At 46.3% G+C, this 18033-nt stretch overlaps 1 protein-coding gene across 5 annotated transcripts in view; it reads right to left on the bottom strand.

The window, feature by feature from the left end:
* Positions 1 to 13194, bottom strand: part of B3GLCT (beta 3-glucosyltransferase) — a 131560-nt gene extending 118366 nt beyond the window's left edge. For 2 of the 5 annotated variants that reach the window (XM_009248539.4, XM_054528633.2), the window contains exon 1: positions 12946 to 13192. In XM_009248539.4, the coding sequence (XP_009246814.3) occupies positions 12946 to 13165 (220 nt within the window). In that variant the 5' untranslated portion in view covers positions 13166 to 13192. 5 annotated transcript variants of the gene reach the window in all.
* Positions 13195 to 18033: the final 4839 nt, after the last annotated feature.

The raw sequence follows: 18033 nt of genomic DNA, 5'->3' as shown, positions 1-18033 counted from the left end.
TGCATTTTCTCACTTTACACACACATACACACGCACACACACACACACACACACACACAAAAGCCCAATCGTTCCTTCACGTTCTAAGAAGAAAGGAGAGATTTAACTGCAAAGTCATTTAAATTCTGCTTCTGGGTACTTAATTTTTTGGCTTTATTTTATTTACCTCTAAGCTAATATGCACATTTAAAACCCTGAAGAAGATATCAAAAACAGAATTACCTAAGGAATATCATACAGAGAGGTTGCAACATGTTAACGTATCTTAGCACCGCAGAATTCCAGAAAATAGAATATTCTGAGAACTTGCAAGATATAAAAACTGTGGTCAAACTAATTCATGACTTTGATTCAAGAATCCACCTCCCACTGAGCGTGGTGGCTCACATCTGTGTAATCCCAGCACTTTGGGAGGCCAAGGCAGGAGGACCCCTTGAAGCCAGGAGCCTGAAACCAGCCTGGGCAACATAGGGAGGCCCTGTCTCTACAAAAAATAAAAAAATTAGCCAGACATGCGGCCGGGCGCAGTGGCCCACGCCTTTAATCCCGGCACTTTGGGAGGCTGAGGCGGGCGGATCATGAGGTCAGGAGTTTGAGACCAGCTCGGCCAAAATAGTGAAACCCCATCTCTACTACAAATACAAAAATTAGCCAGGCATGGTGGCAGGTGCCTGTAGTCCCAGCTACTCGGGAGGCTGAGGCGGGAGAATCGCTTGAACCCAGGAGACAGGGCTTGCAGTGAGCCAAGATCATGCCACTGCACTCCAGCCTGGGCGACAGAGCAAGACTCCGTCTAAAAAAAAAAGCCAGTTATGCTAGAGCATGCCTGTCATCCCAGCTAGTTAGGAAGACAAGGTGGGAGGATCCTTTGAGCCCAGGAGTCCAAGTTTGCAGTGAGCTATAATCGTGCCACTGCACTCCAGCCTGGACAAGAGCGAGACTCTGTCTCAAAAAAAAAAAAAATTTTTTTTCCATCTCCCTCTCCCCAATTAATTCCGAATTTCAAACAGGACAGTCAAATATCTCTGGGGTTAGAATTTCCTCTTTTATTAAATAAGATAACTTTCTTAATGTAACAGGTCCAGTAGCATCATCTAATAACAGTGTTTGCTTTTACCTCACTTTTTTGCGAGGCCAGACAGCTATATGACAACAAAGTGCAAGTGAACACAAAAGTCCCTAGCCCTTAGAATGTAGAATATAGTGCAGGGAAGGTATCTTTATTTGGTACTAGTTCTGAAAATTACTAATATATCACCTTTTGTGAGTAAGCAGCTAATATTTGATGATGAAACTGTTTAAAGTAGGAATTACATACAGGAAAGATATTGCCAATACATCAAATAAATTCCACAAATTCTGCTTGTCGTAATCAACACACCATTCCTTTAGCCAGACAAAGCTTAACTGAGCTAAGTTAAACTAGATTCTAGCTCTGTCCAAAAATATAGATCTAGAGTTAAAATATCCCTTTAAAAAAAAAAAAAACCCAAACCAAAAAAGTCTGTCATTTCTCATCACTCTGCTGTGAAATTTAAAATTCCTTTTTCCCATGATAGATACAAATTATAATATTTAAAACAATGACATAAAAAATGCATCAGAGTTACTTTCAGTTGTAGGAGCAAATCATAAAACAAGAAAATCCTTAGAAAAAATGCCAGTTGTTTTTTGTTTTGTTTTGTTTTGAGACAGGTCTCACTCTGTTGCCCAGAGTGGAGTACAGTGGCACTATCTCAGCTCAATGCAACCTCCACCTCCCAGGTTCAAGCGATTCTCTCCTACCTTAGCCTCCGAGTAGCTGGGGTTACAGGCGTGCACCACCATGCCCAGCTAATTTTTGTATTTTTAGTAGAGATGGGGTTTTGCCATGTTGGCCAGGCTAGTCTCAAACTCCTGACCTCAGGTGATCCGCCCACCTCAGCCTCCCAAAGTGCTGAGATTACAGGCATGAACCACCATGCCCGGCTGCCAGTTGGTTTTATCTTTACATTTGTGTAATCTAAATAAATCAAAAGAAATCATCAAGGAACCAAACGTGGCCGGACGTGGTGGCACGTGCCTGTAATTCTAGCACTTTGGGAGGCTGAGGCAGGAGGATCGCTCGAGGTCAAAAGGGCAAGATGGTGGGACCCCATCTCTCCAAAAAAAAAGAAAAAAATTAAAGCTTAGCCAGGCTTGCTAGTGCACACCTGTAGTCCCAGCTACTTGGGAGGCTGACGTGGGAGGACTCTTTGTATCCAAAAGTTCCAGGCGGCAGTAAACTATGATCATGCCACTTCACTCCAGCCTGGGTGACAGAGACCGTGCCTCTTAAAAAAATAAAAATAAAAATAAAAAGAAACCAAATATATTGTGAAGGCACCGAATATGCTATACCACTAATAAATCCAATCTTAAAATAACTAACCATTTACAGAATTCTTACCCATAAAAATCCTGGTTTCATGGAAATGAAAGAGAGATGGTGCAAAGAGATGAGCAAAGTGAGAAAAATTAGCAAGGGAGGTAAGAAATTGCCTGTCACCTTCAACAATGCTAACAAGAGTGCATACTGCAATTTGAGTCTGGGCTGCTGACTGACAAAGAAAAGGAGGAGTGAGGGAAAGATCCCTCCATCCTGGCCCCAACCAAAGGGGTACACAGGAGTAGCTACCTGAGGCTCAATGTTTGCTGTTTGCTTCATATTAATTTCCAGATTCAGTAGGGAAAATATTGTTGAAAATTTGGCCTTAGTGCTTTAATGTGCAGTTGGAGAAATATTCCAGGGTAAATCATGCTTTTACATGCCAAACTGCTGTTTAAAAGTAATTTCCCCTTTTCCATTTTCAACATGAATTCTGGTAAACTGCAACAGGGAACTATATTTAAAGTGCAAATCAGGGCAGGCAATAGAAATCGGACCTTTTTCGTGATAACTTTAAATAATTCAAGCCAACAAATGTGTTAGCACATCTAGATGGAGAGATAAATCAAGATTTTACAACTAACCTGGGACTAAGATTTATAGGCCAGCCTAAGCCCCAGAGTGCAAGAAAACTGGCGAGTAATTAATTGCAACGCATTTAAGCAGCGCTAATCAACTCTCTTTCCCTGTTCCTGTGAGGAAGCAAGGGACCCCCATTCCCACGCAGGAAAGAAGATTGTGTCTTCTACCTCCTAATTTGATTTTGTTCCAATTCTCTTAATTTGTTTTCCCAAACTTTCCCAGGAACATCTATCATAGAAACCAAATGAAACACTAAAAACAAGAAAACCACTAAGCTGCCAAATAACTCCACCTCAGAGGGCGCTGGCAGGAACCAATGAGATAATGCCTAAACCTTTTGGCATCAGCTCAGAATACATAAAAAAGCTCAGCCAATAGCTGTGGCCATGCTGGTGACCACAATGATAATGACTGGCAGTTCGGGAAGCGTCTAGGTGGTTGCCTGCCCTGCACAAAAGCCAGGAGGGCATAAAACCCGGTACCTGTGGCTCTGCTATCCAGGCCAAAGCTCACAGAGAGCCGTCTTGGAAGCACACACGGCTCAGGCACTCCTTCCAGGCTACGCAGGCTGCCACTTCTTTTCTAATACGCTGGGGGAGGAAGCCTCTGGGGCTTCACTTTCTTTCCTGTGACCTACTTACAAAGCATGTCACCCAGCCGGCTCCAGCCTCCAGCAGCTGCCTCTCCGTGGAGCTTTCCAGGATTAATTCCAGGTCCTCCAGGGGGCCTTAAGCTCCAGGATGCATGGCGTATAGCCAACTTACTTGTTTCCAAGTACCCACTTTGAAGATAATCCATGGTAGCAGAGGGACAGAAACAAACACCGCCGCAGCCCAGTGACAGAGGTAAAGTCTGCCTTTTCTCCACCCTACTGGGACAAATCCACTGTCCCCTGTCCCCACAGTAGCAGACAAGCTGGGTAGCAGCTCCATCTACCATGAGACAGCACCTCCGACCATGGGATGGAAGGCCCTGTCACTCCATACTTTTTTTAAGGGGCATCGGATTTTATTCTCTCCCTCTTGGGTTTTATACAGGGCAGGCCAATGGCAGGGTCAACACAGTTGGCGGCAGAAATACCTTAGAAGAGGGAGTGACCCAGGCTGGGTCCCTTGAGGGGAGGGAGTGACCCGGCTGGGCAGGGACCCCTCTGAGGAGGGGGTGACCCGGGCAGGAACCCCTGTGGGGAGTGGTGGCTGGGGCTAGAAATGAGGCTGAAGGTACCAGGGGCCATATCATGAGAGGGGGTGGTACTGGGGAGTCAGGTTTTTCCTGAGCCAGGAACAGCTGCTTGAGGTTTTAAGGAGGGAATGCCTTGTTGAGATGTGTGCCCAAGACAGCTTTCTGGAGGCAGTGTGCGGGACGGCTGTGGGAGGACAAGAAAGGACACAAACATGCCAGTGGAAAGGCCACTGGAGTCAAGCAAAGAGCTCTAAGGGCCTCAATTAAGGTGGCAGTGAGCAGGGGAGGGGTGGGGCCACTAAAGAAACAGAAGCTGCAGGCTCTGAGACAGAGCACCCGGGTAGGTGGTGAAAGGGGAAGGGAGGGCCTGGGGCTTCTTAGAATAAAGGAGGGTAGCACGTATGAGGGAAGGCAACTTGGTCCCCAGCATACTGAGGATACGCAAGTGCAGACAGGCAGGACAGCCGGATGCAGGGGTGAGCCCAGCACAGGAGTGTGCATGCGATCGCGGCTGCAGCACTAGAGTCTCCACAGCGCACCAGAAAGGAAGCCAAAGCTCGTGAGGCCAAGGACGGCTCAGGGGAACTGCAACATTTAAGGACAAAACTGCAAAGGAGACAAAAGGAATGGCTAGACGGGGAGGAGAAGCAGGAGAGAAGGCAGCTGTTTAATGTATCCTTTCAAAGAACTCTCTCCTTAAAGCTGCACTGTACAACAGAAAGATGTGGCAGTAGAGGAGACCCGGGCCGGGGCCCTGCCTGAGAAGTCATACAGCATAAGGTCAAAGTACAGAGTACAGGGTGCAGGTACTTTCTACAGAGTACAAAGTACAAAGTACAAGGACAAAGTATACTCAAACCTCCTAGGTTCAAATCCAGGCTCTGCCACTTAATAGTTAAGCAACCTCTCTTAGCCTCTGTTTCCCTCCCTGTAGAGGGAAGAAATGGAACAAGAATTAAGTGAGTTCATGTATGTTCAGGTTCAAAAAAGTACCTGGCCTATGGTAAAACCTATTGAGCCTTTTGCTCAAGTGCCAAACAGTAAACTCTTAGGAAAAGAGATCTGCTGCTGGGGAAGATGCCAGGACAATTCAGCCAGTGGAGAGAAGTAGTGAGGATGGAGGCCAAGCCTCCCACCGCAGTGAAGCAGCAAGCGTGCAGACACAATATTCCTCCTTTGAGCCTACTATCGACTCAGATATGACCTAGCTCCATCTGAAACTCCTCTCCTGTTTTATCACAGAAGTCATGGGAAACACTGGAATATTAGCTTTTCTTCACTTGACAACAAAGTTTGATGAGACCAACGTATTCTATGGGCCAGAGGGTAAATATATTTACAGGAAGGACAGTAGATAGTGAAAAAAAAAAGAGAAAAACAGAAAATAACTATATATATTCAAGAGGGAAAAGATCATTTCGTACTTTGATTTGCATCTTATTTAAAAACCATCACTCAGGATATGCAAACCAGAAAATTGCAACTCAAAACAGTTTTGGGGGTGAGATTTAAAACCCCACCCTCACTAGCATGTTCCATAGCCTAAGTCATAGGAAGGGTCAGAAAAATCCCTGGTCACACAGCCTACTACAGAACACACCAAAGAGGAACACAGCAAACATTCAAACAAACAAACAAAAAATTAGCACTTTACGTGATTCCTTTAAATTGCAAGTGTACTACTGAACAGTTAACTGTCAGGCTTAACTTATAAAAATATAATTTATGATTAACTTTTGGGCATCTTATTACAAGAAGCAGGTCTTTAAAAGTACCCCCTTAGTGTGCAGATGGGTAGGTGGATGGATAAACAGACATACAGATAAAGTAAGTACCCCTTTCAGTACCACTCAATCCATGGTACACACAATCTGAGACGCTCTAAGCCTTTAGAAACTTATTTGTATATTGCCCAAAAACCTTTGCTTTAACAACTCACGGCTCTAACTTTTGATACTCATGCTCCATGGACTATGGTCTCCTCAGCAGCATTTAAAAATTTGCCAAATGATCCTGGAGCCTGAGACAGACTTCTTAGTTTTAGTTCTGGTGTTTCCAGTTCCTTTCCCAAGTACACAAAAGACCTGACTGAGGAGTAGGCCTCAATGCCACACTTTGCTCTCTCCAGAACAACTCCTTACTTTAAGGCAAAACAACCATCGATCATCTTTTGTTTTGTTTTGTTTTCTGAGATGGAGTCTCGCACTGTCGCCCGGGCTAGAGTGCAATGGCATGATCTTGGCTCAATGCAACCTCCGATTCTCCTGCTTCAGCCTCCCGAGTAGCTGGGATTACAAGCACCCGCCACCATGCCCGGCTAATTTTTTTTTTTTTTTTTTTTTTTTTTTGCATTTTTAGTAGAGACAGGATTTCACTATGTTGACCAGGCTGGTCTCCAACCCCTGACCTCATGATCCGCCTGCCTCAGCCTCCCAAAGTGCTGGGATTACAGGCGTGAGCCACTGCGCCCAGGCTTGATCATCTTATATTCCACAGATATTCACAGAAATCACCCAGTAAGAGTCCTAGTTTATATATGGGCCTATGGTGGCCCAGGCAGGGTTCTCACACCTGGCTTCACAGAAAACTTACCTGGAAGTCTCATTTCAGATCTTCTGAATCAGAAAATCTGGAGCTGGAACGCAGAAATCTGCATTTTAACAAACAGGGGCTTCTTTAAGACACTCAGATGATTCTCATGCGTGCTGAAGTCTGACACACAATGGGAAGGGCAACTAGACAGGAACTCAAGGGAACTGAATGGGGCTATTTTCACAACGGGCTGAGGCCATTTAACTTCCTTTACTTCATTCAGCTCATAAACGAAAAACAAGCTCCTCCATATCCTCCCTCAAGGATCTGGAGAAGATAAATTCAACGTGATGTATAAAGAGCCTTGAGTTTCTTATGGGAAGCAATAATGTAAACTAAAATATATCATCTTTTCAGCTACATAAAATATTCTTTTAGGAGTGAAAATAAGTCATATCCCTAGGAGGAAATGGCACTGCTACACTTAAGACACATTCAACTCTTATTTGATGATACTTATACTTGTTTTTGTTTTTATTTTTGTTTTGTCTAAACCCTCAGCTTTACAACATGCAGATATATGTAGATAAAGACTGCTTTCCTCTCCAACTTCTACCAAATCTTTGGTATATATACATTTTTAGTAAATGCTTAAATGAATTTATTCTGTTAATCAAGACTCTCTTCCTTAAAAACAAACAAAAATAAAACAGCCAAGTGCAGTGGAACATTCCTGTAGTCCCATTTGCTTGGGAGGCTGAGGCAGACAGATCACTTGAGGCCAGGAGTTCAGGTCCAGCCTGGGCGACATAGCCAGACCCGCCAACTTTTTTGTTGTTGTTGTTAGACGGAGTCTCACTCTGTCACCCAGGCTGAAGTGCAGTGGTGCAATCTTTGCTCACTACAACCTCGGCCTCCTGGGTTCAAGCGATTCTCCTGCCTCAGCCTCCTAAGTAGCTGGGACTACAAACACGCGCCACCATGCCTGGGTAATTTTTTTGTATTTTTAGTACAGACGGGGTTTCACCTTGTTGGCCAGGCTGGTCCTGAACTCCTGACCTCAAATGATCTGCCTGCCTCGGTCTCCTAAAGTGCTGAGATTACAGGTGTGAGCCACCATGCCCGGCCAGACACCCAACTCTTTAAAAAAAAAAAAAAAAAAAAAAACCTACTCAAATTGCCACCTAATATAATAACCCCCCAAAATACCTTCCAGCCAGACCTGTCCTCTACAGACCCAAATATCTAACTGCTCACCTGACATGGTACCTGGCCATCTCACATGCATTTTGAACTTAACTTATCCAAAACTGAACTTATTCAACTTCACCTCCCCCTAAAATTAAAAGTCAAAGTACATTTCAAAAAATTGCGTAAGTACTTAATGCCATATAACTATACACTTAAAATTCATTACACTTAATAAACCGTATGTTATGTACATTGAACCACATAAAACTGTTTTTAAAAACTTGGTCCTCCTCCTTCAGTGCCCAAGTTAGTAAACAGCACTACTACCCATGGTGGATGTGACAGAAATGTATGACTCATTCTTTCCCCCACCCTTTCTCCCAGCACACTGAACCCAATCAGTCCCAGAGTCTGAGAGATTCTTAATCATCTCTCACAACCTGTGTCCAGCAGCCTCCTCACAGTTCGCCATATCCACCATGGCCCCCTCCAACTCCTGCTCCATCGGACAGACAGAGTGAGTTTCAGGAAATGGCAGCCGTATCACATACTGCCCCATTACAGCCCTTCAAACACTTCCCTCTGCTATAAGGACGATCCCAAAATATGTCCCCTGATCCGCAAGGCCCTGCCCAACCTGGCCCCTAATGATCTTGCCAGCCCTTCAGTCCTCCGTCCTTTCTCCACTTGGCTCCTTCACCACCAAGCTCTGCCCCCCACTTACCTGATTACTGCTTCCCCTTTGGGTCTGAGCTCTAACGTCACATCCTCTAGGAAGCCTTCCTTGACCCTTACCCCACAGTTTCTCAAGCTTGGCACTGTTGGCATTTTGGATCCGATAATTAATTGTTCAATGGTGGGGTGGAACTGTCCTGTGCCTTTGTAGGATGTTCAGCAGCACCCCTGACTCTAGATGTCAGTAGCACCCTCTGCCAAACCAGCCCCTGGGATAACCAAAAAGTATCCAGACAGCAACAAACGTTCCCTGGGGTGCAGGATGGCTCCCTGTTGAGATCCATCTCCCCAGTCTAGGCAAAAGCCATCTATCTCCCTGCAGCATGTTCTCACAGCATCCTGAACATCTCTTCCACAGCATTTAGCACAGACACAATTCATTCTGTAGTCATTACTGTTTAATATCACCTTGCCTTTCGGGCTGCAAGCTCCCCAAGGGTAGAGACAGACTAGATCCGTCTTGTTCCTGCAGTATCACGATGCCTGACACACAGTAGGTACCCACATTACTCTGAATAAATGAGAGGCTTTGGGCAGTTTTTCCTTTTAATACTATTTTTAAATTGACATTCTTCTAGTAGTTCAAGTCAACACCTACGTTAAATCAGGTTTCTTTGGGAGCTGCTTAGTGACTAGAATTTTGAAATCATGGTAGTAAGGAAGAACTTCCTCAATAGGTCTGATGAACCCTTGAAACTCACAACTTTTCCTTTATCATGGAAAAGATGGGATTAACCTATGGGGACTCCCGTATATTGTTAAGAAGTAATCTGTGCAAAGCCAAAGAGGGATCACACATAATGCTACAAGAGGAAAAACAGAACATTTGCAAATTTTCTCTAAGTAGTACCTTTATGCCTAAAAATTATGCTTGCTCGCTTGCTTCATAATGAGTCTAGTAAAACACACAAAAAAAACCTGGCTCCAAAAGAGCCAATTATAAGGAAGTGCTCAAATACCGAGCCCACAATGTTTGTCCCCCAGGAAGTTACCAAAGGGGTCAGAACATCTTCGAATTCACACTGCTATTTGAAACAGATGCTCTCCCTCCCTCCCACTAGCTTAGCTGTCGGCTACTGGCAAACTCCCCTGGGTCAAGTCCATGACCTGGGGGGCCATGCCAATTCGGGGGTCCTGGACTACCTGGATGCAAAGAATCCATCCAGAAGATTAAAATCTGTGCCAGTAATATCTGCATACTGCTTAAGAAATAAAGAGAAGGTTTTAAGAATCAAAAAAACACAAAACAACCTGGAATTAGGTCTGACTCTTGGTGTCCTAAAATTTCTGACTCATTGCAATGAAAGGAATCTGGGCAAGACCTGGCTCAGAATGAAAAACCATCCCCAATTTTGGCAGGTGCTAAGAAATACAAAGTTGGCTCACACAGGGAAGAGACAGACAGGGCTGTGAAAAATAAAAGCTAATACCTATTATTTCATCAATATCATTGGTTTGATTAAGCTTCTTCTATCAATTAGGATTAGGTTTGGCAATAGGATTAGGTTTGGCTGCATATAATCTCATGCAATACAAGTCTGCAAACAGACAATGCAGAGCTGACATGATGCTCCACATCCATCTGGCATCCAGGCTTCTTCTATCTCTCTCCTCTACCATCCTTACTACTGGCTTCCATCTTCAAGGTCACCTCATGGTCACAAGATGGCCACCATGGCTCCATCCATCAGATCCACTTAATAGGCAATGGGAAGGAGGATAACACAGAGCAAAAAGGCCTGCATCCCAGTTGAGTCGGCCACCTTGAATGAGCTTTACCAGGAGCCCCACCCAACAATCTCTAAAGATTTCTCTGTAGAGCACTAGCTGCCCCTATATGAAAAGGCCACTGAGAAATGTTTCACACTGTTGCTGCCACCGCTGCCACCACCACCCCATCATCATTCCTCCACCCTTCCCCCTAACCCGGATTATACTAGTTTTGTTAGGAAAACAAGGGCCAAAGGGTTACTTCGCAGGCAGCTGGCGGTCTCTGCTACAAGGGGATCAGTATGTTAAAACTGTATGAGGGGGCAAAGTGCTAGTATTCTACCCAGTCCATTCGCCCTGTTATGAGAAAACTAAAGCTCAAAGCCACTAAAAGCCACACAGCTAACAAATGGTAACCTGGAGGCTTGAATCAATCTTCTCATTCTGAAACTGGTGCCAGACTTTAGAACCAAAGTTATAGTGAACTGTGTCTGTATATGCATGTGGGTTTAAAAGAAATTTTCTATATTGACTTTTCTCTAAAAACATAAACAAATATGCTCTAGTTTGTGGGGAAACTAAACTATATAGTCAGGCCAATCTTATATGGGAATATTTAAGGTATTTATAAACTATCAAGATTGTTCACGTATGACAGAACGCCTGTCACATTCTGTTTCAGCAAGATTCCAAGAACATCGTAAGTGGGGACATCTTTATACGTGTCGGTGCCCTTCCCCTAAATCGAAGCAGAGCTCCATAAAAGGTATTCATGATTCACTTCAGGTCTCGAAGAATACAGCCTCCTGTCTGTGCCAAACGATGAAAGCCAGTTCACAAAGCCCAAATGTCTCACAGGGACCTTTTAATGCATTTTATGTCGTATTTATTATGCTTATCTGACAACTTCACAAGGCTAATAGACATCTCTAAAAATGTGTTGACATTTTAGTGCATTCTGAATGTCCTTCAGTGTATTATCAAATTTGAACAGTGCAAATATTCCCCTGCGGGTAGTAAAAAATAGACACAGCAATACAAATGTGCATTTCAGCCCATATGTTGTATATATTATATACAAATATTATACCCCCAGTACAGCATTATAAAGTGCAGTGCTATAAATAGAATGCCAATTTCAGCTACCACCCACCCATTTGGTTAGTTGCAAAACATCCAGGCAACAAGCCAACTGATGCAGCCAGGAGTCACCCAGTCGCTTTCCCAACCTCCAACCTCCCTTTCTCCCAGGGCTGCCACCCAGCAATGCCTTTCTTCCACTGAAGCCGATTCCAGCCAAATTCAGTTGCTCTCCAAGACCAACTACAGCCTTCTCTGCCCGAGGTGCCCTAATATTTTTAATTACACTGCTGCCTAATTAAACATGCATGTAAACAATTACCAACTAATCTTGCTCTTTTCCCACACTTCCGGAGCGCCTATAGAAATGCCAGAAGTACACAAATGCAGCAAATTAATCCTTATTCGGAGAGCTTAAATACAAATAAAAACAGGCTGTCAAGGTTCCGGTGGGCTAACAAGAGCAGTGCGCAATAACGCTACGTCTTTTCCTAAACTGCACCATTCTGCCATTACTAAAAAATCTGAAATTATTGCCTTTTCACACCAGCAAGTCTGGGTTAGAGGACAAAAACTCTGTAACAGTCTGAAAAGAAAATAATTTTTCGCTCAAGCTTTCAAACTTGAACAAATCTCATCATGAAAGTCAATTACAAGGCTGTTTTTTTTTTTTTTTAACTTTTATCACATCGTTTTCCGATAAAGGGGGGAAATGCCCTTGCGAGGAGAAAGGAAATAAAAAAGAATGGGCATTACAGCAGCAGGAGACCGGGCAAGCACTGCTCGCAGACGTGTCCCCTGATGTTCCTAGCGGAGACCCGAGACAGGAGAAAGCCTCCCCGCCGCGCCCACTCCCGCGGAGGCCCAGCGGCCGCCCCTGTCCTCCTCCGGGTCGGAATCCGGGAAGGGCTGGCGCCGAGCTGGCCGCTTATCCTCAGGGGCCAGGGCACGTCCTGAAGGCCCTGCGGAGGGGCGCGCGGACACCGGGACCGCCGTCCTCGCCCCGGGGGTCGAGCAGGAGCCGCGGGGCCTCGGGAACCGCCTCGCCGGCTCCCATCCAACCTCCTGCCCGGCGCGGGGCGCGCAGGACGGCGGAGCGCGGGCGGAAGGCAGGGGGGCGGGACCGCCGCCGCCGCCGCTCGCGCTCTTTCAAAGTTTCTTCGGTGGCACAGTTCCTGCGCGCTTCCTGTGGGGGCGGCTGCTGCGCCCTCGCCGCCCCGTCGCCCGCCGGCTCGGGGCGGAGGAGGCTGGGAGGCGCCAGTCTGGGGCCGGGGCGGCAGCGGGGACCCAGGACCGAAAGGGGCCGAGCGGGCACGCCTCGGGTCCCGGGGCCGGGTCCCACCTGGGCGCCGCGAGAGGGCGCTGCTGACAGCGCGGCGCGGCGGGGACCGGACGGCGGGACGCGCGCGCCGGCGGGGCAGGGCTGGGCCGCCTGGCGCCTCCCTCCCCGCGCCGACCGGGGCACGGGCGACTGTGCCCGCGAACCCCACGCCTCGCCCTTGCGCGCCTGGCCGCCCGCTGCTTACCCAGGGAGCAGGTGAGGAGCGCGAGCAGCGTCGGCGGCGCGAGCAGCCACTGGCAGGCGGGCGGCCGCATCCCGGCGGCGGAGGCTGCGCGCCCTACCTGGGCGCGGGGACGGGAGACGCGCGGGGAGCGGAGCTGCGCCGCTGCCGCCGCCGCCCTGCCGCCGCGGCTGACCCTTCTCTGCCGGCTCCCCTCCTCCCTCCTCCGTCTCCGCCGCGCCATCGCCGGCCGCGCCCTCTGGCGGCCGGGAGCGGGAGCACCCCTGTGCGCGCTTCCAGCATCTGCCCGGCTCGCAGCTGGGGCTGGTGTCCGGCCCGACGGGCTGCGGTAGAAGTGGCCGCGGCTCTGCCCGCACGGCGCCCTCCTTCGAGGCGTCTGACCTCTGCCCCCTCCAGCCACCAGCCTCCACCCCTCCTCTCCCTTCCTCCTCTGCGTCCCTCCTGACCTAGGCCGCGTCCCCTCCCTTCATGCCCTCCCACCTTACCGCGTCACCCCCATCAGTAGTTCTACCTGTGAAGTGGAAGCGAGCAGTAATCACTTTTCCTCCCTGCTAATGTATTATCTGCTGTGGAAAAACAAATGTAATCAATAGTTCAGCTTTTAATATTGTTGGCACCAATGCTGTACTTTGATGAAGGTGTTTTTAATCAGCTCAACTAATTTACTTAATATCCCCTTTAAATGGAATTTGGCCAATAGCCTAGGTCTGGGATTTGGCTTTTAAACAAGTTTGTGTAAATGTAATTTTCTATAAATGTAATTTTAAGTGTTCACCATAATGGAAGAGAGTGGGTGTAATTTTATTCAAAATATAAAAATTAATTAAACTGGAATACAGAGAAGTGGAGCGATGTGGGAGTGCCTCCTGTTCCCACAGGACTGCCAAGGGCCTTCCTCTCCAGCCCGGTAGAGTGGTGGCCCTGATAGGGGACTGGCCCTGTTGTGTTGTGTGGTGCACTGAAGGGGAAAGCATTACGAGTAAGAACTAGAGACTCCCTTTAGTGGTTCTGAACTCCTTCGTGCCTCCCTCAAGCCTTGGCTCACTTGTTTCCAAGGAAGTGCACAGGACCAAGTGCTTTTTCCGGCCCTAGTTTAGCCCATGACCTCTTGAAGGCAGTATCTGTGTTTTCCTTAATATTTACTCATTTGTTGGCTACCTACTATGTGACTGCAACTCTGCTAAGCACCCTAGGAATGCCAGTATCTTTCACATAGACATACAACATTCACCTACTTGCTAAACAATTAAGGAGGAGGAGGCCCTGGGAGTACAAGTAGGATGTCCTGGAGACAGAGAAGCAGGTGCTGAATAAACATTTGTAGGCTTGAGCCCTCTTAACTTGAATGCCTTTAGGGGACTTAGGCTCTAATGCATTAGGACAGTATCGTCTGCAATTGTGCAATACCTGCTGCAATTGTTTTGAAAAGGAGGCCTGGAGACAAAGAATTTTCTCTCTGTGTGGTTTATATTGACTTCTTAAAACTGGGAACTAAATATTTCACGGGTGATCCATTTAGTGTGAGTGCAAATAGTTCCCTTTTGTTCCATTTGCCCAAGATTTATGGTCTCTTGTCAATACCATTTTGATGGGAGGAAAAAGAAATGTAGGGATCCTTCCATTTCATTTCTTAGTGAAGCATTTCAAATCTATGGTTGACTGAATTCATTGCTTTTATCCTTGGGAAATTCTCAAGCTTACCTGCCTAGTAGTTCTAGATTGTTTCCAATTTCCAGAGCTGTTTTCGCTTTTTTCCAAGAAAATATTCCATGCATATGTGGGGTAGTAAACATTTAACCAAACTGTGTTTAATTAGACACAGAAGACTAATAAGCAGGGTCAAATGCCTACTCCACGTGGGTAAGCAACTCCTGGTGCTTAATCAGTGTTTTCATGGAAATTCATCATGTTAGAGTATTGCTATGTTCCAGAACAAGGTGTGGAAAATTAAGCCCTAAGGACAACAGAGAACACACTGTTTAAGTAATAAACTTGCCCTGGTGTCCTTCCTTTCCACAGTAGACATAGATAAACGGCACATTACAAAGCTCCATAACTCACATTTTAAAAAGAATTGCCTTTCACTTACTCTAGTCATATGATAAATGGACTTGCTGGGAGTTCTCTCTCCCAATCACATGTCGGGAGAGTTTCCTAGAGCAACATACTCATGAGGATACTAACAGATACATGATAGGCACTGCTTGCCTATAACATTGACTGTAAAGGAACAACTCTTAAGTAGAAAAAAAATAAATCCTATAAACTCTAAGATTGTGATATGAAAACAAGCAAGCCATCTTCTTCGGATTCACTCAACATAATCCCAGCTGTCACCTCCATGCTGGCCCCTGAAACTTTCTTTGTTGAGGGGCAGGGGAAGAAGCAAGGAGCCATCTTTTGTTGGGGAAGGCACTGTTGCAACCTGGTTAAAACAGACTGGTAATTTTAAAGATAATTTTCTAAGTACTAAAGGAGAACATAAAGACGTACTAAAACCATTGAGAGCCAAGTAATCTAATGAACAAGTTCCAAACATGGTTTCTGATCTTACAACAGTTATACTTGAGGCCCAACAGGCTGAACTCCATTCATTCATTCAAATGATAGGGAGCACTTCTAGCTGATGTGCCCTTTGCTAAGCTCTGGGGCAGATATTGAGCATAAAACATGGTCCTGGGCCCAAGAACTCACAGTTCAGTTAGGGAGACAAAAATGTTCATAACTAACTTTGCTACCTTGTTATAAATGCTATGGCGTGTGTAGATCAGAACACTTTGGAACACACAGGGAAAAACAAAATCTCTCAGGGCCTTTGGAAACTGTAAGAAAAGAAGCGACTGTTGTGCAGGATCTTAAAGGAGAAATAGCAGGTTCCTGAGCTGAAAAAGGAGGACAGGCGCCCCAAGCTGAGGCACAGCACGAATGTGCAAATCAGACAACAGCAGTGTGGCGGGTGGGAAGAGGGGCTGCAAGGCGGAACAGCTTCTCACTGTGCCCCCTCCAGCCTGCTGCCTCTCTCCTGTGATTTGGAAGGGGCCTCCCGGGCACCCTGTTTCTATACTAGCAAAGCCCAAAGGGCATATTCCAACTCTTCCCACTCTCAGTGCCCTTTCACTCAGTGTCAGGCCTAAAGCAGATTAGCAGTCAATACATTTCAGGAGGACTATTCTCTTCCTGCATAAAACAGCAGGTTTACGAATTATGAGTGGTCTTGAGGATTATTTTCCAAACCTAAAATCAGGTCTTAAAGTTTAATAGTGAAATAGAATGTCTAAAACAGGGTCTCTGGGACTTAAGGTCATTATAATATCAGACCTATGCTACAGTACTTTAAGCATCTGCCAACCATCCCCACACCCCACAATCAGTGCACACTAAGGGGTTACAGGAGAAAGACTCATCACTTGTACCTTATGCTTTAGCGTTTTGGGAAGGAAGATAATCTGTGTTCCCCGTGGAGAAGAGGGGGACAGGAAGAGAAGAGAGGGAGCAAAACTTTCATCATTCAGAGAGGACCCAGAGCCACAGCCCCACTGCATGTACTCAAGAAGAATCCTTTGTTGACATACGGTGGTTTCTTTAATGCCCTCGGGGAGCTTGTCTCACATTGCTTCCAAAGCTATTCCAAAATTATATAGGCAAGGCTAGGTTCAGTGGCTCACACATGTAATCCCAGCATTTTGGGAAGCTGAGGCGGGTGGATCATTTGAGGTCAGGCGTTCGAGATCAGCCTGGCCAATGTAGTGAAAGCCCATCTCTTCTAAAAATATAAAAATTAGCCGGGCATGGTGGCGCATGCCTGTAATCCCAGCTAATCAGGAGGCGGAGGCAGGAGAATCGTTTGAACTGAGGAGGTAGAGGTTTCAGTGAGCTGAGATCGCGCCACTGCACTCCAGCCTGGGCGACAGAGTGAGATTCTGTCTGGAAAAAATGTGTGTGTGTGTGTGTGTGTGTGTGTGTGTGTGTGTGTGTGTGTGTGTGTGTGTGTGTGTGTGTGTGTGTGTGTGTGTGTGTGTGTGTGTGTGTGTGTGTGTGTGTGTGTGTGTGTGTGTGTGTGTGTGTGTGTGTGTGTGTGTGTGTGCAAAACCCATTCTGTCAAACCAAACTTTCAACCAAGATTTTTATTCAAAGAGGCTTAACAAAGGGATTCTCACAGCCTAACAACCCTGAACCAAAATCCAGGAAATATAACAGGTTACCATCTCAGCAGACCACCCAGGAAAGCCCAGAAATCTGAAGCCATTGACATTTGAAGACACAGAGTGATATAAAGCCTGTGTACAAGAATGAGCTATCCTAGAAACTTCTAATCAGAAATAGATGATCTACTTGGCTGTTTTGCTCTCCTTTCTAGAATCACATATCCTTCTGTTCCCAGTAAAGATCAGGAATCACTCATAGCAGGCATGACAGGAAGTGTCTGTGTTTGACTTTTACTAAGAACAGAAGGTGTGGGGCATGACTGTTCAGCAGCCCACACGAAATGTGTTGGTGTTTTTGGTGTTGTTGCTAATAAGTAGTTGTTCATTTTACAACAGCTGCTTTCAGATGTAGGATCTTGCTTAATAAGCTCAACAGAAATTTAATGTATTTGTGACAAATGTATCACGGAGTAACTGCATGTATGAGGCCCTCATATGGCATGCTGAGTTTGGAGGAAAAAGCATTTTCCTGGGGGAGATCACAGTCTAGTTAGGGGGACCAGGACATACAGAAATAGCCATAAACCCACCCGGAACATGGAAATCCCCTAAGAAGCTTACGAACAAGGGCAAGGAGAAGGAAAGCACATTCATCAGTGGGGCTGCATGGGGCCTCACCGAGATGGCGCGGTTGCCAAGAGAAGGGGAGAAGGCGTTCCAAGCGGAGGGGACAGGCAAGAAATGCCATGGAAGACCGAGAGTTCAGAGACTGAGGAGCTGTTCAATTTGGCCAGCACAAGAGGGAACATGGAGGGGAGGCTGGTTAGGACAACACTGAGCAGGGGCTTGGGTACCGTGCTAGGAGAATGGCCTTCCCTTGAGTGGGGCAATGAGCAGGGGATAGATGGAAGGATGTTTCAGCAGGTGATGACCAAAACCTCCACTA

Source organism: Pongo abelii, chromosome 14 (assembly GCF_028885655.2).
Source record: "Pongo abelii isolate AG06213 chromosome 14, NHGRI_mPonAbe1-v2.0_pri, whole genome shotgun sequence".
NCBI lineage: Eukaryota > Metazoa > Chordata > Mammalia > Primates > Hominidae > Pongo > Pongo abelii.
The sequence above is the reverse complement of the archived record's forward strand: the minus strand, read 5'-3'. Positions and strand labels throughout refer to the sequence as shown.